This window comes from Camellia sinensis, chromosome 9 (genome assembly GCF_055761805.1).
Source record: "Camellia sinensis isolate YWXY chromosome 9, ASM5576180v1, whole genome shotgun sequence".
In the NCBI taxonomy this organism is placed as follows: domain Eukaryota; kingdom Viridiplantae; phylum Streptophyta; class Magnoliopsida; order Ericales; family Theaceae; genus Camellia; species Camellia sinensis.
In genome coordinates, this window is record NC_138969.1 from 4,872,230 (window position 1) to 4,899,501 (window position 27,272).

The 27,272-nt window shown below is 36.2% G+C and overlaps 2 protein-coding genes and 1 pseudogene across 5 annotated transcripts; 1 reads left to right on the plus strand and 2 right to left on the minus strand.

The window, feature by feature from the left end:
• Positions 1-241: 241 nt before the first annotated feature.
• LOC114258088 (wall-associated receptor kinase-like 1) lies at positions 242-8,475 on the minus strand. Of its 2 annotated transcripts, XM_082886021.1 has the most exons (4): positions 7,349-8,475; positions 6,898-6,942; positions 2,474-2,722; positions 242-1,438 (listed from the first exon to the last, which is right to left on the minus strand). In XM_082886021.1, the coding sequence occupies exons 1-4, from the start codon at positions 8,286-8,288 to the stop codon at positions 483-485; spliced, it is 2,190 nt and encodes a 729-aa protein (XP_082742147.1). In that variant the 5' UTR covers positions 8,289-8,475; the 3' UTR covers positions 242-482. The 2 variants fall into 2 exon arrangements, with proteins under 2 accessions (XP_082742147.1, XP_082742149.1); XM_082886023.1 differs by lacking the exon at positions 6,898-6,942 and having other exon boundaries at positions 7,349-8,336.
• A 1,491-nt stretch (positions 8,476-9,966) lies between these two features.
• On the plus strand, positions 9,967-19,183 carry LOC114276813 (phosphatidate cytidylyltransferase 1-like). Of its 3 annotated transcripts, XM_082886025.1 has the most exons (8): positions 9,967-10,344; positions 11,901-11,939; positions 14,276-14,360; positions 14,525-14,552; positions 14,648-16,684; positions 17,257-17,510; positions 17,834-18,656; positions 18,890-19,183. In XM_082886025.1, exons 5-7 carry the CDS (start codon positions 16,613-16,615, stop codon positions 17,949-17,951), a joined length of 444 nt encoding a protein of 147 aa, XP_082742151.1. In that variant the 5' UTR covers positions 9,967-10,344; positions 11,901-11,939; positions 14,276-14,360; positions 14,525-14,552; positions 14,648-16,612; the 3' UTR covers positions 17,952-18,656; positions 18,890-19,183. The 3 variants fall into 3 exon arrangements, 1 of the variants encoding a protein (XP_082742151.1); XR_014339331.1 differs by having other exon boundaries at positions 14,276-18,392; positions 18,488-18,656; XR_014339332.1 differs by lacking the exon at positions 17,257-17,510 and having other exon boundaries at positions 14,276-16,684.
• A 1,271-nt stretch (positions 19,184-20,454) lies between these two features.
• LOC145799218 (tRNA (guanine-N(7)-)-methyltransferase pseudogene) lies at positions 20,455-20,808 on the minus strand (annotated as a pseudogene).
• Positions 20,809-27,272: the final 6,464 nt, after the last annotated feature.

Below are 27,272 nucleotides of genomic sequence, written 5' to 3' on the forward strand. Positions count from 1 at the left end.
AAGTGTTTAGGACTTTTAATGATATATCATATTCTATTAAACAAAGATCCTTAATAATGAGCAACGAATATATATATATATATATATGGGGCCTTACCCATTATTAAAGGATTTTAAGTAATATAACAACATATATATTATTAAGGGTGTCTTAAAATTTTGGGAGCTTTCTCAAATATAGAGCTTAGGCGTTTGTTTAACTCGTTTAATGGCAGATCATTATTAATCACTCATACTTACATTAAAGACATAAATATGATCACCTTTATTAAAATGAATTATGTATAGTATATAGGAAACTACTAATATTGCCAATCCAAAGCATAAGTCATACAAGTTTGTAGCTTTACATACTAGTACTTAATTATTCTAACCAACATTTCAATAACAAATCTTTATGGTAACTTATTGGTATATTCTCAATCAAAAAATCTAAGATGAACAAGCATTATATATATGTGTTATGTGCGTATGTGCATACTTCACGGCTTGTTAAGCAATAGTGATTGCATTTCAAATGTTGAAGTTGTACTGCTATCTAAAAAAGTTCCAGTCAAGGTTGAAGCAACATCCCAAGCCTCAATAAGGTCAGTTGCATTGTATTCAACCTCTTCATAGTGTTGGTGAATTGTCGAACTTCCATGTGACATTCTAATTCCTTCCAACTCAACTGCAACATCTTTCATTGCAGGCCTCTTCTTTCCATTCAAATTTAGGCATCTTCTTGCAAGGTGAGCAACAGCAATCATCTCTTCTCTCCGGCCCTCTTTAAGAATCTGGGGATCAAGAATCTCAAGTAGATGATTTTCCTCTATTGATTGCATAAAATAACTGACTAAACTCCTACTTTCTTGGGTTCTAGTGGAAGATATTGGTTTTTGCCCAGTTAAAAGCTCAACAATAACAACTCCGAAGCTGTAAACATCACTTTTATCAGTAAATTGGCTCGATTGAAAGTACTCTGGATCTAAGTATCCAAAAGTCCCCTGTACTCGTGTGGTCAAATGAGTATTATCAACATCAATTGATGTTGAAGTTCCAAAGTCAGAAACTTTAGCTTTGTATTTTTCATCTAAGAGTATGTTGGTTGACTTCATGTCTCGATGATAGATGGGTATGGACGCTGCATAGTGCAAGTAGGAAAGAGCTCCGACAACTTCTATGGCAATCTGAAAGCGCATCTCCCATGATAGTGGGAACTCCTCGTTTGGATCATGAATATGTTGAGAGAGTGTTCCATTTGGGATGAACTCGTATATTAGCAGAGGAACATCTGTCTCTAAACAACAACCCAAGAGCTTGACTATATTCCTATGGACAATTTGTGAAAGAATGACGACCTCATTGATGAATTGCTCAACCTGTCCTTCATTGACAACCTTAGACTTTTTAACAGCGATGATTCTCCCATCTGACAACATGCCTTTGTAAACAGTACCTGTTGGAAAATTAATTGAAAGTAAATGATTGATTAAAAAATTAGAAAAATAAACAATGAACAAATCTTATTGAAATTAGAGAAAACAAGAATCATAAATTTTGCTTCAAATCAAATCCTGAATGTATGAAATGGCAGCTAATTAATCTCTTATGACAAATATATATATATATATATATATATATGTTGGCTCATATGCACTCACCACGCTAAATAAAAATCCAATGCACGTGCCTAAAATATGTATATAACATATATGTATGTGCACGTTGTGCTTGCTTTTGGAATAAAACATTCATAGTACCCTCATACTCTTGACCCTTATCAAGTGGCGGACGCATGATCTATACACGGAGGGGGCCAAATAATATGTATTTATAATTGACAATAAATTACTATCAAAAAAGAATAATAAGTAGGTTTTTCATAATAGTGTACAAAACAAAATAAGACCAAAAAAGAAAAGAAGAAAGAAAGAAAGAAAGAAAATTATTAAGTACTTTTTTCACATTGATTAAAAAAAATATCTTTAAAGATTTACATTAACTACAATAATTTCATTTATCAACTATGGAGTTGGACAAAGTAATCCAAAAAGTTACTAGAAACACTATTATTATTAAAAAAGGATTTTCAAATTGAAAGACTGTACAAAAAATGATGTATTAAAGATATTTTTAAAATTATAAAGATAATGGTGAGTATTTTGATTAAGAATCATAAAAAATCATAACATTATGTATAGAAATTTCTATACAAAAAAGTCATATCAATATCATTATTTTTTATATTAATCTGTGATGTTTTTTTCTAATTTGTGAGCCTTGGAGGGGCCAGCCTTTACCATTTACAAACAAAAGATCAAAACAACGTCCCAACAAAGGTTTTGTGAGCCCAGCCCTTGTCCAACACGAAGAAGGGTCCATGTACAAAAGGTCTCAAGATGTTTGGTAAGAAATCATGCAAGATAAGAAATTAGTTGTAAGCTGCAGATAACGAAAGGATAACAAAGTTATAAAGCATCTCCAATAGTACCTTGGCCTCCTTGGCCGAGAATACGATCTTCATGGTAATGATCGGTGGCTTTCTCTAACTCCTTCGAATTAAACAATTTGATCTTTTCGCTGCCATCACTTGAAGATAACTTGTGTTGTAGCAAGAAACCACCATTTCGCTTGAAGAAATTTTCCTTGCGTTTCTTGTCGTTTCTTTTCTTCATTACTTTGTACAGCCACCCAGAAGCAATAAGTAAAAACAATCCTCCAGCTATTCCAGCACAAACACCTATAGAGAAATCAACTCCAGATAGAACCAAAATTAAAAAAGTAATCTTTGAATATTAGGTCTAGCAAAAAAAATTTATTGTTTTGCTATTTTATAAAGTCATGCGTAATTCATAAAAAAACATTCATAAAATACGGTGGTACTATATACACCAATTAGTGTACTAACTAGTATATCAACACTAGTTATGACATTATTATTGACCCCACTTACTAAGTAAATTATAAATTCCAAAAATCTCTTAAATTATGCCACATCATCAATTAGTATACTAGTTAGTACACTAATTGGTGCATATAGTATTATTCCATAAAATAAAATGAATGGTATATATTTTAAGTTAATGTTGTGTGGATCATACTCAAAATACATAAACTCTATACAAGGGTGTAGGCCAATGATTCAAATTATTCATTTTGTTAGATATTTCATGTATATCATCCACATAAAAAATTAAATCGATCTAATAATTATTACCTATTCAATTTATTGTGTTTGTCATACACAAAAAATGAATGGTTTATTTTTAAAAACATAATTGTCGTCTATTTTTATTTTTCATTTTTGTAACAAATCTGATAAATTAAATAAGACACAATTATCGGATCTACTTAAATTTTTTGTGTGGATGAAATGCATAAAATGCCTGATACAATGAATGGTTTGGATTATTAAAATAGGACTTGTGATGATCCCCAGGATCTAAACAATACTCTCCAATCCAAATTATATTAAATAGGACCTGTGGAGATAGACCGGACGTAATTAGCACGTGTACGTTAAGAGTTGGAATCAAAAATGCCATAAACTTAACCGAAAAAGGCCTTCGAGACCCGAAAGTTGAAAGCAGCCCCCGAACCACTGTAGAGATGGCACGGGTAGCTTTCTTGCATCAAATAGAACCTGTGGGGATAGACGGGACTTAATTAGCACGTGTATGTTGGGAGTTGACATGAAAAACGCCATAAATTTAGCCAAAAAAGGCCTTTGAGGGCCAAAAATTGAAAGCAACCCCCGAACCACTATAGGGATGATATGTGTAGCTTCCTTGCATCAAATAGGACCTTTGGGGACAGACGGGAATTAATTAGCACGTGTACGTTAGGAGTTGGCGTGAAAAACGCCATAAACTTAGCCAAAAAAAGGCCTTTGAGGGTCAAAAATTGAAAGCAGCCCCTGAACTAATATAGAGATGGCACAGGTAGCTTCCTCATGTCAAATAGGACCTGTGAGGACATACGAGACGTAATTAGCACGTGTACGTTGGGAGTTGACGTGAAAAACGCCATAAACTTAGCCGAAAAAGGCCTTTCAGGGCCGAAAATTGAAAGCAGCCCCCGAACCACTGTAGGGATGGCACAGGTAGCTTCCTCATGTCAAATAGGACCTATGGGGACATACGGGACGTAATTAGCACGCGTACGTTGGGAGTTGGCATGAAAAACGCCATAAGCTTAGCCGAAAAGGGCCTTCGAGGACCGAAAATTGAAAGCAACCCCTGAACCACTGTAGGGATGACACGGGTAGCTTCCTTGTGTCAAATAGGACCTATGGGAACAGACGGGACTTAATTAGCACGTGTACGTTGGGAATTGGCGTGAAAATTGCCATAAACTTAGCCGAAAAAGGCCTTTGAGGGCTGAAAATTGAAATTAGCCCCCGAACCACTGTAAGGATGGCACGGGTTGCTTCCCCATGTCAAATAGGACCTGTGGGGACATACGGGACATAATTAACACATGTACATTGGGAGTTGACATGAAAAATGCCATAAACTTAGCCGAAAAAGGCCTTTGAGGGCTAAAAATTGAAAGTAGCTCCCGAACCACTATAGGGATGGCACGGGTAGCTTCCTCATGTCAAATAGGACCTGTGGGGACATACGAACATAATTAGCATGTGTACATTGGGAGTTGGCCTGAAAAACGCCATAAAATTAGCCGAAAAACGCCTTTGAGGGCCAAAAATTGAAAGCAACCCCCAAACCACTCTATGAATGGCACGGGTAGCTTCCTCGTATCAAATAGGATCTGTGGGGTCAGACATGATGTAATTCTCACACGTACGTTGGGAGTTGGCGTGACAAATGCCATAAAGCTTATAAATATATATTAAAGCTTATAAATATATATGTTTTATAAGCATCTGTATATATGTAGTTTTGTGAATAAAATATATATACGGTTACACTTTAGACTAAACTTGACTTGGGGCTCATGCCTGATTTGGGAAATTTCTTTACACTTTAGACTGAACTTGAATAAACTCTTAACTCAACTGAACTCATCTGAATTGTAACCTATTTGTGACTTTCGATCATGATTGCCAAGATTTTGACAATACCAACACATTTAAATAGACTTTGTTCTATAAACCAACGTAAATATTACATAGTACATACCTTTGCATTGAGTTTCCAAGTGTATTGAGTTTCTAAGTGCATTAAGTTTTATTCTAGTACATAAATGTTACACAGTACATAAATATTTAAATATTTAAGTAGACTTTGCATTGAGTTTCCAAGTGCATTGAGTTTCCAAGTACATTAAGTTTTATTCTAGTACATAAATATTAAAGTAGACTTTGTTCTATAAGCCAACGTAAATGTTACACAGTACATAAAACTAGACTTTGTTCTAGTTTTATTCCAAGTGCATTAAGTTTTATTCTAGTACAATATGGCTGTAACTTTTTGTTTACAATGGAACTAATGCGTGTAATTTTTGTTGTGTAGATAGCTTTTGGCATTGACATGTGGATCTTCTATTTTTTTGTCCGGAAGATAATTTATAGTTTTGCAAATTTGGGAAGTTTTTTGTCATCCTCTACTTTTTGTGTGAAATTTGGATAAATCGTACATATAATTTTTGGCGGGGTACCTAATATTTTTGGAACTTATATTAATTTCTCTGGTGGTATATATAGATTACCTTTTGCCGTGATATATATTATCATGGTAATTTGTACCATGCCAAATGGTCATTACAATGCATAGTATAGTAAAAATTGTTTGTATATAGAGGATATTGTTTTGGTAACGTATTTCGAATGTATGACGTTATTATTTGTAATTAGAATATATATAGTTGGTTTGTATATAAGTTTACATTAGGTGTTCTTTTTTGTTTTTCTTTTTTGATGGTTGTAAGTGAACTATGCATTATGGAATAGGTGATAATATATATATATATATATATATATATTGATTTGTTTGTATACCTATTACAGGTTGCGGTGGATTCATACAGGTTGTGAAAAAATTTATTAAAATGAAAAAAACAAAACAAAAACATAAAATGACGTTTTTGGTGACAAAACAATTGGTAGCCAAAAAGAAATAAATCTTTTGGCGACTAAATATTTAGTAGCCAAAACAAATTGAAAACAGTTTTGGCGACTAATTGTTTAGTAACTAAAACGAAAAACATTTTTGGCGACTAAATATTTAGTAGCCAAAACGAATTGAAAATTGTTTTGGCGACCAATTGTTTAGTATCTAAAACGAAAAACACTTTTGGCGACTAAATATATAGTCGCCAAAACATAATTAAATGTCATAGGCGACTAACCTATGTAGTAGCTAAACAAGAATCAACCTTTCCGTGACTAAACATTTGGTAGCTAAAAGAAAACTATTGTCGACTACTAATTTGGTCACCGTAAATATTTGCAGTTTTCGCGACAAAAGATTTAATAGCTAAAGATGTGAGTTAAATGAATTGATGTATCCTTTGGGCAACTAATATGTTAGTCGCCAATGTCACGCATCAGTGACTAAGCCACTTTTAGTCGCTAATACCTTTTATTTTCGCCGACAATGTAGTTGCGACAAAGCCAGCGACCAAAATTTTTGGTCGGGAAAGTATTTCGGCAACTAAAATCCGTACTTTTGGCGACTAAAAAATTAGTCGCCAAAAGTATATTTCTTGTAGTGTATGGACTAGAGGAAATTCACCTCTAAATGTTTATGTTCTTGTTTCTTTCTTTGTAATCATTTTTTTTTTAATTTAGTTAAATTATTTTTATTTCATAGATTATAAAGAGAAAATATAACAAATACTCCAACACAAAATTTTAAAAATAAAATAAAGTAATTTATAAACCGCTTCATAAACCACACTAAACAATCGCTCCATTTTTATGTTTCTAAACACTTGGAAGGAAAACGAGCTTACCAATAATAATACCCGCATTTGGCTTAGGAGGTTTAATGGATGTATCTGCAAGCAATTGCAATATCAGAAATTTAAAGCAGTTACCAACCAAAAAACAAACTTTCCAAAAACAAACTTTCCAAATTACAGGACAATAATTACTTCAATAATTCTATATGCACATGACACATAGTATGCACAAAAAAAATATATTATGCAATTGAAATTCATTTTAAATGTGATATGAGTCATATTTAAAATGAATTTTGATCACTATCGAACGACTTCAAACTTACCATCCGTCCGCAAAAAAAAAAAAAAAAAAAAAAAAAATGAACCATTTGATTTGATTAATTACCTCCTAAATAAAATAAATAAAGGAATAGAAGTGTGTGAGAGTGGGCAACTGAATATCCCAATTAGTTGGTTGGTTGTTTACTGAGATTAGATGGGTCGAGAGAGCATAACGTACCTAGACATCCATTGGAAAAATAAGGATTTCCAGAGAGTTGAAAATTGCAAACGCACTTGAGGGTTTGAACAACAACACACTTGTCGTCCGACAAAGAAGAATAAGCAAGTGACGACAGAAGACAGGAGTAGCTCTTGTCAGGAACAAATCCGAGATCTGTGGTATTGTATACCCATTCGAGAACAGCAGGGACATGAGTTGGGACAGCCTCACTGAAACTCGTATTCATACCCATTGACACTTGTGCTTGGTTATCTACCAAGAATGCATATAAACATGATTGGACTCCACTCTGAATAGTGCTGTTTGTTATGCCTCCCAAATTCACCTTGTAGCCCTGCAGATACTGCATGTTCCGTGAGATTCCGACATTGCAGGAGCTAATATTGTTAGAAGTATTAGTAGGATCGCAACTAGACGAGCACTGGGTAATCGTTTTGCCGGCCAGATTATTAAATGTTGCCATTTGGTTGCTGCTGCAATTCAAGTCCACGGCCATGAATACGTTTTTTGCTTCTGAGAAGCGAAAAGGGCTAGATCTCAAGTCAACACTTGAGTTTGAAGGAGATGAGTTTACGTTGTTGTTGTTGATGGTGCAGTTGGGAGATGTTACTGGATTGTTGACTTGAAGGTAGCTTCCATCCAATGAAATTTCCAGCACCTCGAGACCGATCTTTATTAAGTAAGGTGCGACTCCATTGCTGCTGCTGCTGCTGCTGCTGCTTGGGTTCTTGCACTCTATGGAGAACCATTCATCAAAGTAACAATTGCGAGGACCTATTCCAAAAGGATATGGAATTGTAACATTTCCGCAGGATTTTTGACAACCAGGCTTCGCATACGAAAGAGCCGATGTTTGTGTCAGCCATAGCAGCAACAGCAGCGCCAGGAGGGGGAGGAAGGGGAGGAGGGAGGAGGAGGAGTTTTTCAGCAAAGCCATATTTTTTTTTCTCCATAGTTTCTATGTTATATATATATATATATATATTTCTCATATTTTATATTATTTCCTTACCCTATGTAAAATGTTTATGTTGAACAAGTTTTGAGATTCCTAGTTGTCATAATTGACCGCAATAGAACAATAGAAAAAATCTCTAATATATGTTCGACTCTTATTATTTTTTAATACCTGCATAAAAATAAAATCCTTCAATAATATAAATGAAATCATTGAATAATGTAAGAGATAATTTTGCATTACAATTTTAGAATAAGAAATATCACAATCCTCATAAATACATACCACACACATGCATGTCAATTGTCCAACTTCATTACAAAGATAGCAAATTTCCACATGACATATTAATACTATGAAAAGTATACTTTGAATTAGCAAATTATAATGGATCATTTTTTTTAATTTAAATTTAATTATGGCATGTCATGTCAACACAAATAATAAATGATTTAGATTAGTGTCGAACTTGCTTAATATCAAGTTGGCACAAATAATCTATTTAATAGAATATTAATTATACATTGTAATGTTATTTTCACAAAAATGTGCCTTTTTAAAATCCCATAAGGAGGGTTTGAATCAAAAAAAAATTATTTCCATGCAAAAAATATCATAAATGAGGATTAAGCGGACCATTCTTGTCTCCCTACTTATCCAAATATGTTGTGTTTTTCATCACAAAATGAGAATAATATGATCACGTAATATCACGTTATATTTAATATTTACTTGTTACGTACATAAAAACTAATTATAGAGTTAGACACATAATATACAAAAATCAATTATATCTAAAAAAAAAATCTTATTCCTTCATATAGATTATATATATAATTTTTTTTCTTTTTTAATATCATGCCTTCAATGAAAATGAAAAGAAGAATTTTCCTTGAAAGTACTACTCTACTTGACATGGTCATCTTTGAGGTGCAGGTTTCAAATTCGCAAGTGAATTAGTCTTCATCTCATTTTCACCAAATACTTGAATGAAAAATCAAAAGAAGACTTTTTCGTTGAAGTAATATTTGTCACAGCTAGCAAATTTTCATATTTTTAGTTTACTTTTAAAAGTCATCATTTTCTCGAAGTATTTGTTAAAAATTTTGAAAATTAATTTTTTTGATAACAAGAAAATTGAGAAAATTACATGTACAGTCCCACTACAAGAATTTACACAATTGCCGACCACTTTTGCCGACCAAAAAAATTTTGGTCGCAAAAAAATGACATTTGGCGACCAAATATTAATTAGTCGTGAATGATCATTATTTTCGGCGACCAAATATTATTGGTCGCAGAAGGTTATATTTTGGCGACCAAAAAATGAGTTGGTCGCAGAAAGTGGTATGCTTTTGCCGACCAACTACAAATTTGGTCGCGGAAGGTCACATATTTTTTGGCGACCAAAAATTTGGTTGCCAAAAACTTATTTTTAGCAACCAAAAAAAATTAGTTGCCAAATTAGTATTTTTAGCGACTAATATTTTTGTCGCCGTTGATTGAAATTTGGCAACTAAAAAAAATTGTCGGCGAAAGGTACCTTTTCTGCGACTAATTTGATATTTTGGTCGCCAAAAATTTCTGAGGGAAATTTGAAATGTGGGGCGGGTAATCAGAAACACATTTTCATTTTCTCCTCTCTCATCTGTTTCTCTCAAACAAACAAACAAATATATCAAAATATGCCCACAATGTATATCCCTGTTTCTCTCACTCTCACTCTCTCCATCTGTTTCTGTTTCTCTCTATTATTCACACAAGCACAAACCCTAGACCACCATTCAAAACCACCACCACCAAAAATGTCTCGCGCCGTGGTGGCGTCGCCCTATTTCCCCACCGTGAGGTCGGCGGCGAACTCACCAAGGCAGAGAGCAAACACGAAGAAGGTGACTAACACGAAACGAAACAGGAGCAGCGTTGGAGCAGCAGTGGGGTTCGGTGGAGAGATGAAGGAAGTTCGGTAGCAGTGCGTGTAGCCGCCTACACTCTACCATTGCTAATCCTCTCGATTTCAGACCTCTTTCATCAGGTAAACACGCTCTCTCTCTCTCTCTCTCTCTCTTGCTCTCGTTCCCCCAATTTCAAACCCTAACTATAATTTTTAACTTTTCAGATCTTTACCTCTCAAGAGTTTCCTCACCTTGAATTTGCTAAACCTGTAGTTTTTGTGATATGGGTTTGTTTGAATTTCACTTTTTCTTTTGTGAGTTTAGTTTGGTTTTATCATTGTGATTCTCTGTTCATGTCGTAATTTTGCTGTGTTCACAAATTCATTTGTGGGTTTTTATATATTTAGTTTTGCTTGTTTGATTGTTATCTGAGATTGGTCTGTTGAATTGTTATCAATTTAAAAATTCTAGTTTTTGAGATCGATGGGTTTATCAATGTCCTGTATAGAAAGATGTAATATGAACCCATAATGGGAATTGTAGTTGTTGAGTTACAAAATGAGCTGTTTTATACTCTTGAATTACTGCATTACAGTCTTGACATGTACTTCGCAACATGGGTTAATGGACCAAGCTAAGTGAATTAGGTATCATTTCTGGATATATTTTAATGTGATTGAGGAACTTTTTACCATAATGATAATGAAGTATAAAGTAATGATGAGGTACCCTGGCTTTTTGCCCAATGATTTTTGTGCGATACCTTGCTTGCTGTGCATGTTTTCAGTTTGTTTGCGTTTCCCATTTTTTTTCCATCAATTTTTTTGATTGTGCTTTATTAATTTTTTTACTGAAACAATTTAGGGTTAAGTATACTTTACCCATATGATTTAGGCCCAAAAACCTATAACTCTCTTCAGGTCTAGAAATCTACACATAGCTCCCATATGTTGCTCAATTGTGGGTGAGATGTGTGGTGGTGACTGCATTAGGATGAATTTTGAGAGAAAAATTAATTGTAATGCGCTTCTTTTTCTTTCATCTTCTTCCTCAACTATTCACAATCTCCCTCTCTTAGCCCCTCTTCGATAACAGCTCATCTATCATACTACTCATACCCATCTTCATCCTTTTTGTCAGAACTCCAAACTTCTAAAGGATTCCTCAACCCTCCATAAGGCAAGCAATTATAGGACTTAATAGAAAATCTATTTCCCATACTTCTATCTCATCCTATCCACCCTATTTGAAGGTACTGGAATCCCATTAAGGAGTTCAAGGACTAATTTTCTTGTTAAAAAATTGATAGATCAAGCACCTTGTCTCCTTTTCTGAAAATGATCCTACACTAAATTCTAAATGTTCTCCCCATATATGAGTATGTTTTTCTTTTCGTTTTTCTTTGGTATTTTTTTGGATGTTGGGCGGGGTTGCAGCAAGGTGTTGTCACCGATGCTTCTTTTCTGTTTTTCAGACTGAACTCTTGGAGTGCAGCCACTCCGTGCTGGTCAACTGTCTGCTTCACAGGAATCAGTATTATCTTTTACGAAATAGCTGTAATGTGCTTGATATCTGCTTTTTAGAAGTTTGAAGTTTTGAGATTTGTAATCTTGATCAACACCCTACTTATCTTGGAGCCTAATTATAATTAGTTGTCTGAAACCTCTGCCTAAGGATATGATCTGAATATTTTCAGGGGGGGAAAAGCACATTGGAAAACTGCCAAGTTTTACAGGTTTGGCTTTTATTTCCTTGTATTATTATTGCATTTGTGTGGTATCAGGTTTTGTTGTGTTTCTTCATAGCATGTTTTCTGTTATACAAGGCTGACGCATTTTTTTTTCCCCTTCCTGGAAGTAATGCTATCAATATATTAATGCAGTTCACTTCACTGAAGTGGTACAGTACCCAAAGTCACTCTCTTGTAACGGTTCAATTCATTGTGCATTTAGAATTTGGGGAAGGTTAGCTATATGACAAGTAATAGAGAAAAAGAAAAAGAAAAAGAAAAGATAATAATTTAAGATTGTCCATGTTTGCTTGAGGCAATTGCAACTGAAATGAAGTTTGCCTTGAATTTCCTGGTGGCTGTAAGGGATCTGTTTGGATGGTACAAGATATAATGTAGAAATTTATTGAATAGATTAAATAAAAAAAACTGTGAGAAAACATAAGAAAGAAGTGGGAATTGGTTTTTTATGGCCATACTTGGCTTTTGATGTGATGACAATCCATATGCTAGATGATGACATCACTTAGTGAAACAATGAATTCTAACTTAATTCTTGTCAACTGGGGTTATTTTATTGTCAAAAAGAAGCCAACTATCTCAATGCAACTTTCAAAAAGTACAAAAAGGAATTGAAGAGAATGATTGGTGACTAAGTTAAGCTCTTCATCCACTTGTTGATTCAAGCATGTCAATAGAAGTGTATTATATCCTGCATTTCCATAACATGCTTGTTATTTGTAGATGTATGTTTATCATTTTTTATAAAATTTCAAACTTTAATCAAACCTTACAATTCACAATCCATAAAATAGAATTTAAAATTACAATTTAAATCTTGATTTGACAACTGCATTCTTGAAAAAAAACTGGCACCTATGAATCAGTGATAGATTTTTTTTGAGCTCAGTTATCAGGGAAGGGGCAGATGCTGTCAAATTGGCGTGATGTATCAATCTATCATGATTTTATGACTCCTACAGTCATGACCTTACAGATTACGATCATTCTGTCTACTGGGTTAATCTTCAATGATATTATCATTCCCCTTTAGATCTGTGATGGTTCACTTGGGGCATTGCCTTGCAATCTTTGAGTTATTATTATATATTCTTTTCTTCTTTTGGAGTTAAATGCTTTATGGTGAGTATTTTTTCAAGTTTTGGAGATTTGGAGAGAGGGATTGGTAAGAGTTACGTTGGTTTCAGGAGCAGTGGCCCTTCATTCTGTTAGTCCATTCGGGATGAGGGACTTGGTGAACTTTTGAGCAGATGGCTATCCATAGTGACAGCATGTCATGCTCAGTCCTTTCTCTTTATGGTTTTCAGAAAATGTTTCTTTTGCTTCATAGTCTTTTGAGATTTTTGGGAACACTGTTAAAAACATTTTCAGAGAATGTAACAAACTCTTCCCTTTAGACACTCCTTATATTACTTGCTTTGGATATTATCAATTTGCTTGTGTTCGACACTCCTCTTTTAAGTAGGGTTGTAACAAACCGATCTGCTAGTGTTCGGTTCACTAAAAAGTAGTTCGAGACCTGCTTGTTTTGTAAACAGACCAAGTTTGAGTACATCTTAAAGCTGGTAATTTTGTAAACTTGGCTCAAACTAGACTTGATGAGCTTGTATGCAATCTATGGGCCAATTTTGAACCCATTTTGTAACTTGTTAGTCAAACTTGAACAAGTCACTACTCTCTCCGATTTGCCTCGTTTACTTTTACAGAAAGGGAATGAAATTTATGTGCTATGATATTTTAGGCAAGTTTGTGCTTGAAATGCACTTTAATCTACCAATTGCATAAAACATTAGATACTGTATTACCTTGGTAAGTACATTTTCTATGACATACTGAGAGCCTAAACAAAAGAGATCCATCCAAAACTTGATTAGGAGTTCGAAATATATATTTTTATGCCTAATGACACTTTCTTATATCAGGATCTGTTGCAGTTGCATTTTATTTTATTTTATTTTCTTCTAGAGTTGCATTTAGTTTGGAAATGACTTACTTAAAAATATATAAATAAATAAAAACATTAGGAAAAAAAGGACAAGAAGTTGGTCTGAAATAAATATAAGATTTTTTAAGACTTGCTTTATTATTTCTGCTCAAATTATATGAACACATTGAAATTTATTGTTGAAAGCAACGAAGACCATAATAACATTGTTTTCTGTGCTAATCGCTTTAATCCAACCATTTATTATCTAATGAGCTTTTTAATTTTTAATTTGGAGGATGGATTTTTTCTTTTTTCTTTTTTTTTTGGGATTGGATGTGCATATTCTCTCTGTAAAAAGGATGGATTGTGTTCCATTGAACTACTCTTGCTGCAGGCGACAGTTAATCGATCAAAGGGAAATCGAACCGAGATATCCAAAGAGGATCTTATCCAGAAAAGTTCATATTGCAGGGTTTCAGGTATTTGCATGTCCTGTAAAGTGTTCTTCCAGCTCTATTATTTGGAAGATATATCACAAATGAGTCGAGCTCAGCTCGGCTTGTTTGTAGCTTTAATCATAATGGCTGTGAATTTGAGCAGATATATCACAAATGGGTTTATCATTGTATTTGCTTCATGACAGGTTTTGACGTAGGTCCTTGAGGGAACAGGTTTTGACGTAGCTGTCTTTAAAATAGCTGTTTAAAATAGCTGTACTCAAATTTAGATTCTGATGTTGCATTCCAACTTCTCTCTTTTGACGTAGGTCCTTGAGGGAACAGGTTTTGATGTTTCAAAATTCCTAAACAAAGATGACGATATTGAGATGATATTTGGACAGCAGAGGGTGCGGCTCTACATAATTGCTGGTGTGAAAGACGATACCGCCTTTGCCCCACTTACCAAAAAAGAGATCAGTGTATGTTGCCTCTCCTCATCTAAAACTGTCCAGATTGTGAAAAAGATCACTTCTGTTGTATGTCTAGGGTCATTGAACTGAGTCCTTATCTTGTTTGTTTCTTGTTTGTAGTTCTACTATTAATAATTTGCTTCTAAAGTAAAAGAATTAAAAAGTCCCCTGTATATTTTCTATACATAGAGAGATCTAAATATATACACATAAACATTTGATATGTGTAACTAACAGTTTGGGTTTCTTTCTCCTTAATGGATGACAATGAAGGAGAAGAATAAGCTGACTGTAATAGCTGAATGGTTGGTTGAATGTTTTGTCCAGCTAACTTTTTTCCTGTATATATTATTTGTAGCAAATTTATATTTCAGCATATTTGGTCCCCAAATAACACCAGGATGAAACTACTTTGTTAAAAAAAAAAAAAAAAAACCATATTTGGTAAAACAAACTCATTAAAAAATTCACAAACTCAACTGGTTCTACAATAAAATAAAATCAGAATCTAATCAAATCAGCCCCTTATAACCCCCCTTTGTTTTTTTTTTAGAAATTGAGCATCAGCCTTTCCTAAACACAATTTGGTCTTCTATTTTAATTGCATAACTTAGTCTATGAACTTTGGTGCTTACTATCACTATATTCACTAGATAATGTATGTTAAACGACAGTTTGAGAAACAATTTGGTTTTTCAAAAGTATTGTGTGACCTCTAAAGAATCCTGTTTTTCATCCCCCTTATTCAACAATTCTCCTAAAAAGATAATATATTCACCACTTCAAGAGGAACACTGAAGATTTTCCAGCACTCCACTAGATGGCAAAACCTCATGCTCATCATGCTTGGAGCATTGTCTTTGGTAGATAGAAGAAGACAACCAAGCAGCAAACCAATATGGGTAATAGCAATAGGTAATTGGCATCATGGCATATGTGACACCACTCAAAAAGGTAATGATCCCCTACACAGCCCATAGGGATAGGCATGGAAACAACTAATAACACCCGTATATAATGTGTACATAGCCCAAATAGATAGGAGTGTAGAACAAAAGTAAAAGTAAAGGCATAGGATTTTCCATTGTGAAGATCTCCACTTGGACTGGCGCACCATGGCTGCCTGGTCCTCCTAGTTCCTTTAGATAGTAACACAGCAATCTGGGTAGCACATAGCTAGTCTCCACTTTGATTAACATAGCCTGAAAACACGAAGAACATAGATGTGAAGTATGTAAATAAATAATATACAGAACACTATTTCAAACAAGTCTCACAATATAGGGGCTGCATCACTTGACCCACAATATATGTACCACTCAACACTGAAAACAGTGTAGAGGCCTAAGGTAGAGCCCTTGTATAATAAGACCTGCAGCGAACCTCAATCATTTTGATAGCTTGATCACTCAACCCACAGTAGGATATAACTCTCTGAAATGATAGCAGGATAATGAGATTAAAGCAACATAAAATAGCAAATAATTTAGAGGCTCCGTCACTCAACCCACACTCAAAGAATCTGGGTAGCACATAGCTGGTCTCCACATAGCAACCTTGCAGTATTGACACCTTTACATGACATTAATCCCCATAAATCAAGTTTGAGCGATGTCATTAGGCGGCTCTTGTAAAATATTGGTTTGACTTTGTAAATCATTTTGCCCTCAACTTTTTTCTTTGAATTTACAATGGTATTAAGAATATCATATGCCTACCTCATGTTTACCATTCTTTGTCTAAATGTTTCAGGGGATCTGTGTATAAACATATTGATGCTCTTATTTCTTGTTAGTTGAGTAAAAAATAAATCAAAGAGCCATGCAAAAGGATTATGGCAGTGCCACAGCAGTGCCCACTGGACAGCTTTGGCACCGTAGGCGCTCAAATGAGGTTGGTAGCTTAGTTTTACCATTTATTTATTGTAGCAATCTCTTATAGAGTGCTGACAATAAAAAAATTAAAAAAGCAATCTCTTGTAGAGAATTGTAGTTGTCCCTGTTGCTTGAAAATGTTTTTTGAGGAATGCTAGAGACCCACAATTTACCTTAAAGACATGGCAAGGGAGTTGGGCTTTATATGGTTTAGTTTGTGACAAATGAAAAGTTGATGTGTAACCTGCCATGTCATTGTGGGTAAATTAGGGGATGCTTTTTAGGGGTCTCAATTGTTTTCCATATTTTTTAACTCTTAAATATTATTATTGGTTAAACTTATGAAACTTGATCATTAGTACTCATTGAGGAAAAAGTAGCATCTATCTTATTGTTGGGGCTCAAGGCCTCTTGAAATCATCACTATTGTTTTTCGGAATAAGACATAGTTGGAAGTGGTTGTTTTTAGGAACTTTTTAATAGTTACCTACTACAATAACAAAATGGATAAAATCTTGAAAGGAGTGTATGGCTTCTTCTAAATGTCAGGTTTAATGTTTTCTTCCTTTTTTTTTCCCTTTTGGCTGTGAGGTTACTCCTGAGGTTGGCAAAGAAAATGGAAGCCATTTACTTCTTAATGATCAAAACAAATACAGATCAATGTTGACTCGCACATATTCATCTATTTGGATGATTGGGGGCTTTATATTCATAATCCACATGGGCCATCTCTATATTTGGGCCATGGTCGTGGTTATCCAAATTTTTATGATAAAAGAGTTGTTCAATCTACTCAGGAAAGGACACGAAGAAAGGGACCTCCCAGGATTTAGGTTGTTGAATTGGTATGTTAAACCAGATTCCTGTCAATGTTCAACTGTCAACTGAAGTGTGGTGTTTATCTAGGAGAGCTATTCTTGGAGAAAGCTCATTAGTTAAATGAATGACAACTAATGAGCTTTTTCAATTTATTTAAATTCTAAGTGAACCAAATTTTGACACAATTGTATAATTTGTAACAAACATGTTGTATCTTTCAACGGCCAGCTTGTCCTTCTTTGCCCTGTTTTTGGGTTTCACTAACTTCCAAAATTTCTGTCAATGATCTCCAAGTGAGTTTGATTGCTATATATGACAAATTATTTCTGTTTGCTTTTAATTTCAACAGGCATTTTTTCTTCACTGCTATGCTGTTTGTATATGGCAGCATTCTCAATGGGGATTGGTTGAAAATTTTATTTGCTGAAAATTTGATGCTGAAATTTCTGTCAATGATCTCCAAGTGAGTTTGATGCTGAAAATTTTATTTGCTGCCAATCTGCCTGCATTTCATGGGTATCTTTTGGGTCATAGTTGCTGTGAATTTTCTTTTCTATTCAATGGGGATTGGTTGATGGAAAAATAGTTCCAATTCAATTTTCAGCTTAAATTGAGTTCAGTATAGGGATTTACATTTTTATGGACTATATTAGTTAATGTGAATCTCTTACAGAATGTTTAGAGTTAGTTGATTGAATTTAAGGTTTGGGATGAAATTCTTGCTTATCTATTTGTGGCTGGACATCTATATAACAAAGCAGATTGTATCTTTAATGAGTATGAACAGATTGTATCGTTAATCAGTTTCTGAATCAGTTTCTAGAGCATTCATGTTAATCTTTTGTGAAGAAAAAAAAACCCAATGTAAATAGCTAAATTTCTGCAGTTGCTTCACTTCTGCTCTCCAGGTAAGATCCAACATAATTGTTCTTGCAATCTTCAATTGTTCTCTGTCAATTTTCTTCGAGTTTTGACAATTTTCCTTCAAATTGAATTCTGACAGATCGAAATCACACTTTGCTACTCCTTGGCATCAGCGGTATTCTTAAAGATATACTATCAGGTTCAGGCCTTGGGGGCTTTACTGGGACCAGGACGAAGTCAGTTGGACTTGGCAATCTTGTAATTTTGTTGGTTTATTAGTTTTGTCTTCTCTTCTGTAAACTTTATGAGTGAGTATTTTTAATTTTGCTTCACTTTTGATCTTTTAAGTTTTGTGTTAGTACGGCGGATTAGAGGTTCCGTGGCCGCAATCGATCCGCGCCCACCCCTAGCTAGTTGTCTCAATTCGATGCACATGTTTATAGGATTTAATTGATTTTTGCAAAGATACGGGTTTGCAATCCAGTGTTGCTGCCACTATCATGCTTCTCTGATAAATTTTCCAATTCTGTTTCTTTATTAGGTGCCTTACATCACTACTGCTTTGATGGATGCGAAGCTTGGCACGGAAAGGCGCAAGGATCTTTTTGATTGGCTATCAAGGCAACTTAGTGGATTAAGCAATTTTCCTGATGCTGTAAATTTGAATTATGTATTGTTTCAAGTTGTTATGCTAGATGGATGTGACTTGTGAATGAAAACTTAGAATAGTTGTATTGTGTCGAATGTTAATGAATTATGTATTGTGTCGAATGTTAATGATTCAGTTAATTTGAATGATGCTTTAAAATTATAGGTTTATTATGGATTGAATGAATTATTAGGAATTACAGGTGTATTGTTTTCTTGCTTTGGCGATCAATTTAGTAGTCGTGACAAATAAATTATTTTTTTTTGCGAAAAATAACAATTGCCGACCAAGAGTTTTGGTCGCAAAAAATACATCTATTGCCGACCAAAACAGCTCTTGGTCGTGGAAACTCACTTTTGCCGACCAAAAGTTTTGGTCGCGAAAATTAACAAATGGCGACCAAAACCTTTGTTGGTCGCGGAATGTCACGATTGGCGACCAAAATTTTTTGGTCGCGGAATGTCACGATTGGCGACCAAAATTTTTGGTCGCGGAATGTCACCATTGGCGACCAAACTTTTTAGTCGTTGAATGTGATAATTGGCGACCAAACTTTTTGGTCGGGAAAATATCACTTTTCGCGACCAAAGTGTTTTGGCGACAAAATAAATTAGTCGCGGTAATTAAATATTTCGCGACCAAAAATTTAGTCGCGAAATCCAACTTTTGCCGACCAACCACAATTTTGGTCGCGAATTACTTTTGCCGACCCTCAATTGGCGACCAAAGTAGCGACCAAAAATATTGGTCGCAGATAACTTTTGCCGACCAAAAATTGACTTTTAGCGACCAATTTTTTTGTTGCCAAAAGTGTTAATTCTTGTAGTGTCCGTCTTCTATTCTAATCACATCTGCTTCGAATATATATTTATGAAAATGATATTGAATGTGAATGCAATGCAAAAATGCATGTGAATGTTATTATGCACAAATCAAGATTGCTTTACCAAAAAGTTAATTTAAATTTTAAAAAAAGGTTGCATAACATATAGCATTGCAAATTAAAGTTTCAAGAGACTATAAAATCAACATGAAAATTTTTTTTTTAGATTCATAAAAAAAGTTTAGGAGGAGGGGAGGCTACCCCACTCCAAGGCCAAGGAAAGCGTTACGCAATATCGCCCACCAATAAAGGACTGCCGGCAGCGGGACTCGAACCTAAACCAAATGGGCGAAGGGAACGAACCTTACTAACTGAACCAACCCTTGTTGGTAAAATCAACATGAAAATTGATTTAGACCATACCATGCTACAGAACTGGCTTGAACTGTCAAAATTGAAGAGCATTGTACATAATAGTTCCTAACTTCTATCTATCAAAATCACAGGGAAAATGATCTACAAACAAAACTGTTATACAAAATTAATCTAAAAAATGATGTGGTAAGGGCATTCTTAGAAATAGAAGCTATTCTTATGGGCTTTTTCGATTTTAAAATGAAAGGACCTAAAGCTGCTACATAATTCTAGATGAAGATTCTGTATGTTTTTGTTTCGTTTGTATGCGTCTAAAAACTGCTTGGAAAGTTTGTCCCCCATTCCGCGCAACCTTTTGTCCTTCCTCAGTGGCACTACTCAAGAGCTTCACAACTGGATTAGCTTCAAGTTCTTCATCTATAAGAGCTTCAAACATAGGGTGCCCCTCTAAACAAGCCTTCATCCACTCCCCAAGTTCTTCCACATCCGTAATCGTATATATAATCCCGCCAACTCCAAGAACATAAGCATATTCATCTAGAAAGTGTGGGCTAATCACAAGACGCTGATGATTCTTCTCTTTAAAGTGAGGATCTGGGAACAGGAAAAACATCTTCGATAACTGTCATTTCTCAAAGTAATTTGGAATGTATTTGTGGAGACATATTTTTAGGTAGTCCACATGGCCCAAGTTGTTAGCCGAGGTGCCACGTGGGTGGACTATGGTGCCGAGATATGGTGCGATAATACCGGAATTTGAGATATTTGGATAGAGGATTAGAGCCCTAGATGACATCAAGCTACCTATTTGGCTAGAGATGGGACTCTTGAGGGAGTTCATCTTAATCTGAATAGTGTGAGTTGTGATAAATGTTATCCTTGTAAAGAATAGAGTCCCATGAAGCAAGACTTCTAGGGGAAGTTGGACACTGATCATTATATAAGTAAAGCACCCTCGTGGGTCTAAGGTATGCTTTATTTGAGATACTTTTATGCTTTCATTTTTGAAGTTTAAGTACTTGTATTGATATCTGTGAGAGATAAGATTACTGACTTGATCGTCGAAGTACCCCCGGGTGGACGAACCACCGCGGTATTCTCATATTCTTGTTGGCAGCTGTTCGGGCTTAATCTATTCTGCCGGTGCTCTCCAGTTGAGTTCCCTGTTTGGTTGTGTGGTCGAAAATCAACACCTACAATTTGGCGCTGTTTGTGGGAACTTAGTTAGAATAGATGGCCATCATCGTGCAAGATCAACATGTCGGCAATGACTAGTTTAGCGATGATGGAGAATATGTCGACATTAACGGAATAAGGACCCTTCTAGAAGGGATGTAAAGACAGGGGGCATGAGCGCTTCGAAGGAGATGACTTTCAAGTAGAAAATGATCAGCCCAAGTGAGCAGATCCCGGATTCTAGATACCGGATCCCAGATCCTAGAAGAAATGATCTCGGTCTAGATGATTAGGTTTGAGAAGGCAAGAGCTCAGCCTAAGTGAGCAGATCCCGGATTCCAGATCCCGGAAAATAAGATCTCGGCCTAGATGATTAGGTCCGAGAAGACAAGAGCTCAGCCTAAGTGAGCAGATCCTGGATTCTAGATCCCAGATCCCAGATTCCAGATCTCGGATCCCAGATCCCAGAGGACAAGATCTCGGCCTAGATGAGTAGGTCCGAGAAGACAAGAGCTTAGCCTAAGTGAGCAGGTCCCGGATCCCAGATCCTAGAAGACAAGATCTCGGCGTAGATGACTAGGTCTGAGAAAACAAGAGCTCAGCCTATGTGAGCAGATCCTAGATTCCACATCCCGGATCTTGGATCCCAGATCCCAGAGGACAAGATTTCGGCCTAGATGAGTAGGTCTGAGAAGACAAGAGCTCAGCCTAAGTGAGCGGATCCCAGATTCCAAATCCTGGATCCCAGATTCTAGAAGACAAGATCTTGGCCTAGATGATTAGGTCTGAGAAGACAAGAGCTCAGTCTAAGTGAGCAAATCCCGGATTCCAGATCCCAGATCCTAGAAGATAAGATCTCGGCCTACATTATTAGGTCCCAAAAGACAAGAGCTCAGCCTAAGTAAGCAGATCCTGGATTCTAGATCCTGAATCCTGGATCCCAGATCCTAGAAAATAAGATCTCGACCTAGATGATTAGGTTCGAAAAGACAAAAGTTAAGCCTAAGTGAGTAGATCCCGGATTCCAGATCTTGGATCCCAAATCCTAGAAAACAAGATCTCGGCTTAGATGAGTAGGTCCGAGAAGACAAGAAGTCAGCCTAAGTGAGCAGATTGAATTCCAGATCCCGGATTCCGAATCCTAGATCCCAGAAGACAAGATCTCGACCTACATGATTAGGTCTTAAAAGACAAGAGCTTAGCCTAAGTGAGCAGATCTCAGATTCCAGATCCCGAATCCCAGATCCTAGAAGACAAGATCTTGGCCTAGATGATTAGGTCCGAGAAGACAAGAGCTCAGCCTAAGTGAGCAGATCTCGGAATCCAGATCTCGGATCCCAGATCCTAGAAGACAAGATATCAGCCTAGATGAGTAGATCTGAAAAGACAAGAGCTCAGCCTAAGTGAGCAGATCCCGGATTCTAGATCCCGGATCCCAGATCCCAGAAGACAAGATCTCGGCCTAGATGAGTAAGTTTGAAAAGACAAGAGCTCAGCTTAAGTGAGCAAATCCCGGATTCCAGATCCCGGATCCCAGATCCTAGAAGACAAGATCTTGGCCTAGATGATTAGGTCCGAGAAAACAAGAGCTCAGCCTAAGTGAGCCGATCCCGAATTCCAAATCTCGAATCCTGGATCCTAGAAGACAAGATCTCGGCCTAGATGAGTAAGTCCGAGAACACAAGAGCTCAACCTAAATAAGCAGATACCAGATCCTAGAAGACAAAAAAGAAGCACACAAGATCAGACTGAAGTCGGCTAGGTTCTACCTGTCAGCAGAAGGCCATCTGTACAGAAGGACTTTTACTGGACCTCTATTGCGATGTGTAAATCCTTCCTAGGTTGAAGACTTTTTACATGAGATCTATGCAGGGGGCAGATCCCTTGCCTACAGAGCTATACCATAGGGATTCTGGTGACCCTACGTGCAAAACGAAGCCAAAGCTTATATAAAAAAGCGTAAAAATGTTGTTGGAATCCATGATTGTGCGATAAGACCGAAATGTCTTATGGCGATGTTTTTATGGTGAACATGACGAGTAACTTAGACTTATCATATGGCAGAGTTGAATTATACTTACATATGATAAAGTTGAACTAAGTTGGTGATATTTCTGAATGAAACATGATGAGTAACTTAGACTTATTATATGGCAGAGTTAAATTATACTTGCATATGATAGAGTTAAACTAAGTTGGTGATATTTCTAAATGAAACATGATGAGTAACTTAGACTTATTATATGGCAGAGTTGAATTATACTTGCATATAATAGAGTTGAACTAAGCTGGCGATGTTTTTGAATGAAACATGACCAATAATTTAGACTTATTATATGAGAAAGTTTATACTTGCATATAATAGAGTTAAACTAAGTTGGCGATGTTTCTGAATGAAACATGACGAATAACTTAGACTTATTATATGGCAGCGTTGAATTATACTTGCATATAATAGAGTTGAACTGAGTTGGCGATGTTTCTGAATTAAACATAATGAATAACTTAGACTTATTATATGCCAGAGTTGAAGTATACTTGCATATAATAGAGTTGAACTAAGTTGGCGATATTTCTGAATGAAACATGACGAATAACTTAGACTTATTATATGGCAGAATTGAATTATACTTGCATATAATAGAGTTGAACTAAGTTGGCGATGTTTCTAAATAAAACAAGACGAATAACTTAGGCTCATTATATGACAGAGTTGAATTATACTTGCATATAATGGAGTTGAACTACATTGAATTAACCTGGACTTGCCATATCGACAGAGTCAAACTCAGAATGGAACTAAGTTCATTAACAGAGAAACCAAGGTTGAAACACCTCGGGAAGCCTTTGTTTGAATCTGACTTCGGCAAAAGACCATAGTCACATGCTTAATGTGAACTTAGGTTCACATTAGGGGGTAGAGAGTTGGAGTGATGAAAAAATTTAAGAGTTTGACACTTGTTGAAATTTTCAGAAATGGGCATAACACTTGTTGAAATTTCAGAGAAATTTACAAGTTGGAGTTAGCCGATGCAATGATGAATAAAGTATCTGAGGTACATGTTACCCGAGGTGACCAACCAGGTTGTCAAAACTTGAAAAAGGTGAAGTCTTAATAGAAGATAGCGTATGGAGGTAAAAAAGCAATAACACTTGTAAAAATATTTTTATTTTTAAAGTGTTAGCCGAGGTATGAAAATGGTTAGCCAAGACAAACAGTCAAGGTTTATCTGAGGTATTGTATCCTGGATTTATTATACAGTTAAGGTACACTTTGAAAAAATGCAAAAATATTCTAAGTTTGGAAGCATGAAAAACATGAAAGAAAGTAGCAAACATGCATAGAAGAAAAGAAGGCATACATTCAATACTTGGAAAAAAAATATAAGACTTGCATTCAGAAAAGAAACTTGTTAAGATATAAAAAGGCATTTCGGCCTGGCATAAGAGATTATTTGTTCATCTACAAAGACAAAAGAGGCACATCAGCCAAACATAAAGCTAACATTTTTCAAACAAAAGATTACAGCTATCCAAAAGTAAGAAGGAAAAGTACAAAAAGGAGGAAAAACCAAAGTTCATGCAATTTCCACAGTCTGCCTTGCCTTAGCAAATGGCGTTGTGTCAGCCTCGGCAGACAGCTGGGCAGAATTTTCAGCTTGGACCTCGGTGTCGATCCTACGTAGTGTGTCATCTAGGCTCTTGTTGGCAGTCTCGACCTCGGCCTTAGAAGTGGTCTTTTGAACCTCATCCTCCTTATCTTGAGTCAAGTCAAAGACTTGTTCATTTAGAGTTAGGGACTTGGCCCTAGCAGTAGATTCAGATTCTTTCTCGACAACCTCAGCCTCGGCCTCTTCCTTGTCTTCGGCCTCCTTGTCGTCGCCCTCTTCTACTTCCTCGGCCTCATCCTTAGATTGATTGGGAGAGGGAAGGAAAGGGACATTGAGCTGACCTATATCACGGAGGGGTGAGTCCTCGGGGACAGACATCTTTTTGAGGGCTATCATCCAGTCAAGATAGTAGCTTTTGTTACAGGCGATGTTGACTTGTTTTTTAGGCCTTAGCAATGCAATGGCCTTGGCTTTGGCAGCAGTAACTTGGTCCACTTGCTTCATGTGCTTCTCTTTCGAGATATTAAGTTGCTGGAGACATGAGCATGGTGGATTGACTATAAGGAGATGGAGTGGATTGCACAGTTATGACATCAGGGATGTCAACAAGAAGATCTTCTATGACAAGAGTTCAGTGAGACATGTCGTCATTGGTTACGGCGATGGTTACTCACAGATAAGGCGATTGGAAAATTATCAAGGTCTAAGGCTGGGAGCTTAGGACCTCGGTGTTTCCTGTTCCTGGTTCTAGCTGCAAGATTGTCGCTATGTTGGTGTTTTCACTGCCATTGAGATGGTGGGTTGATGTATGGAGCAGATGATGAATTGATTAGCTATTAGTCTGGTTCAGCTGGTAGAGTTTGAACCTTGGGCACAAAGGAAGTCTTTATAGTAATGAATGCTTCAAGAACAGCGATGATGGTTTGCTGAGGCCAAAAGAAAGAGAGTCTAGGGACACAGATAGAGACGAATAGGAAGATGAAATGGTTTTGCTGGAATTGGAAAAATATGGCAAAAAGTTATGATTTCGAGTCCTGACGTGCCTATACTGACGTCAAACGGCGGGGGGCAGAACGATGTGACATGATGGAGACATGATTAGAACGCTCCAATCTCATGATGATCTTGATTGAGAAGTGCAATCTCAGTTGAGATGACGATCTCGGTTGAGATGACGATCTCGGTTGAGATAGTGAACTTGTTTGACATAATGACCTCAGTTGAGATATTGATCTTGGTAGAGATGACGATCTCGATTGAGATGGTGATCTTGGTTAACATGATGATTTCAGTTGAGATGTTGATCTTGGTTGAGATGTTGAATTTGAATAGGGGCAAAACTTGTTTATTCTTGGTTTCTGATAAGTTGATACTAGGATCTTGAAGTTCTTGAACTAGCAAGTCATGATCTCTGCTAGCAGTGCGATCTCTGTCGAGATGTTGGACCTAGATGAAATGAAACATGATGGTTCATGGTTCATGGTTCTTGGTTCTTGATTCTTGATTCTTGACGAGTGGACATTTGAGTCCTTGTTTCTTGGTGCCAACGAGTCACAATCTCGGTTAGGGAAGTACATGTATAGGTTTCATCACCTCAGTTTGTCGAGGTAATAGAACCTAGGGGGCAGTTGTGGGGATATATTTTTAGGTAGTCCACGTGGCCGAGGTTGTTAGCCGAGGTGCCACGTGGGTAGACCATGGTGCCGAGATAAGGTGCGATAATATCGGAATTCGAGATATTTGGATAGAGGACTAGAGTCCTAGATGACATCAAGCTACCTATTTGGATAGAGATGGGACTCTTGAGGGAGTTCATCTTAATCTGAATAGTGTGAGTTGTGATAAATGTTATCCTTGTAAAGGATAGAGTCCCATGAAGTAAGACTTCTAGGGGAAGTTGGACACTGATCATTATATAAGTAAGGCACCCTTGTGGGTCTAAGGTATGCTTTATTTGAGATGCTTTTATGCTTTCATTGGTAAATTTTAAGTGCTTGTATTGATATCTGTGAGAGATAAGATTACTGACTTGATCGTCGGAGTACCCCTGGGTGGATGAACCACCGCGGTATTCTCATATTCTTGTTGGCAGGTGTTCGGGCTTAATCTATTCTGCTGGTGCTCTCCAGTTGAGTTCCCTGTTTGGTTGTGTGGTCGGAAATTAACACCCACAGTATTTCATGGAATTAGTTCTAACCACTGATACATTCTAGTACTGACCAGGATGTGCTACCCTCAAAGCTAAAACCCGTTCCTTAACATACTCTGTCACTTTTATTTGGAAATATGC

Excerpts from the sequence above, each read along its gene's own strand:
- LOC114258088 (XM_082886021.1), bottom strand. The coding sequence starts at position 8,288 with ATGGCTTTGCTGAAAAACTCCTCCTCCTCCCTCCTCCCCTTCCTCCCC. Across the intron at positions 2,723-6,897 it reads AAATGCGGGTATTATTATTG|GTGTTTGTGCTGGAATAGCT; the intron begins GTAAGCTCGTTT and ends ATTTCTCTATAG. Across the intron at positions 1,439-2,473 it reads TCTCGGCCAAGGAGGCCAAG|GTACTGTTTACAAAGGCATG; the intron begins GTACTATTGGAG and ends ATTTTCCAACAG.
- LOC114276813 (XM_082886025.1), top strand. The coding sequence starts at position 16,613 with ATGCAAAAGGATTATGGCAGTGCCACAGCAGTGCCCACTGGACAGCTT. Across the intron at positions 16,685-17,256 it reads ACCGTAGGCGCTCAAATGAG|GTTACTCCTGAGGTTGGCAA; the intron begins GTTGGTAGCTTA and ends TTTGGCTGTGAG. Across the intron at positions 17,511-17,833 it reads GGATTTAGGTTGTTGAATTG|GCATTTTTTCTTCACTGCTA; the intron begins GTATGTTAAACC and ends TAATTTCAACAG.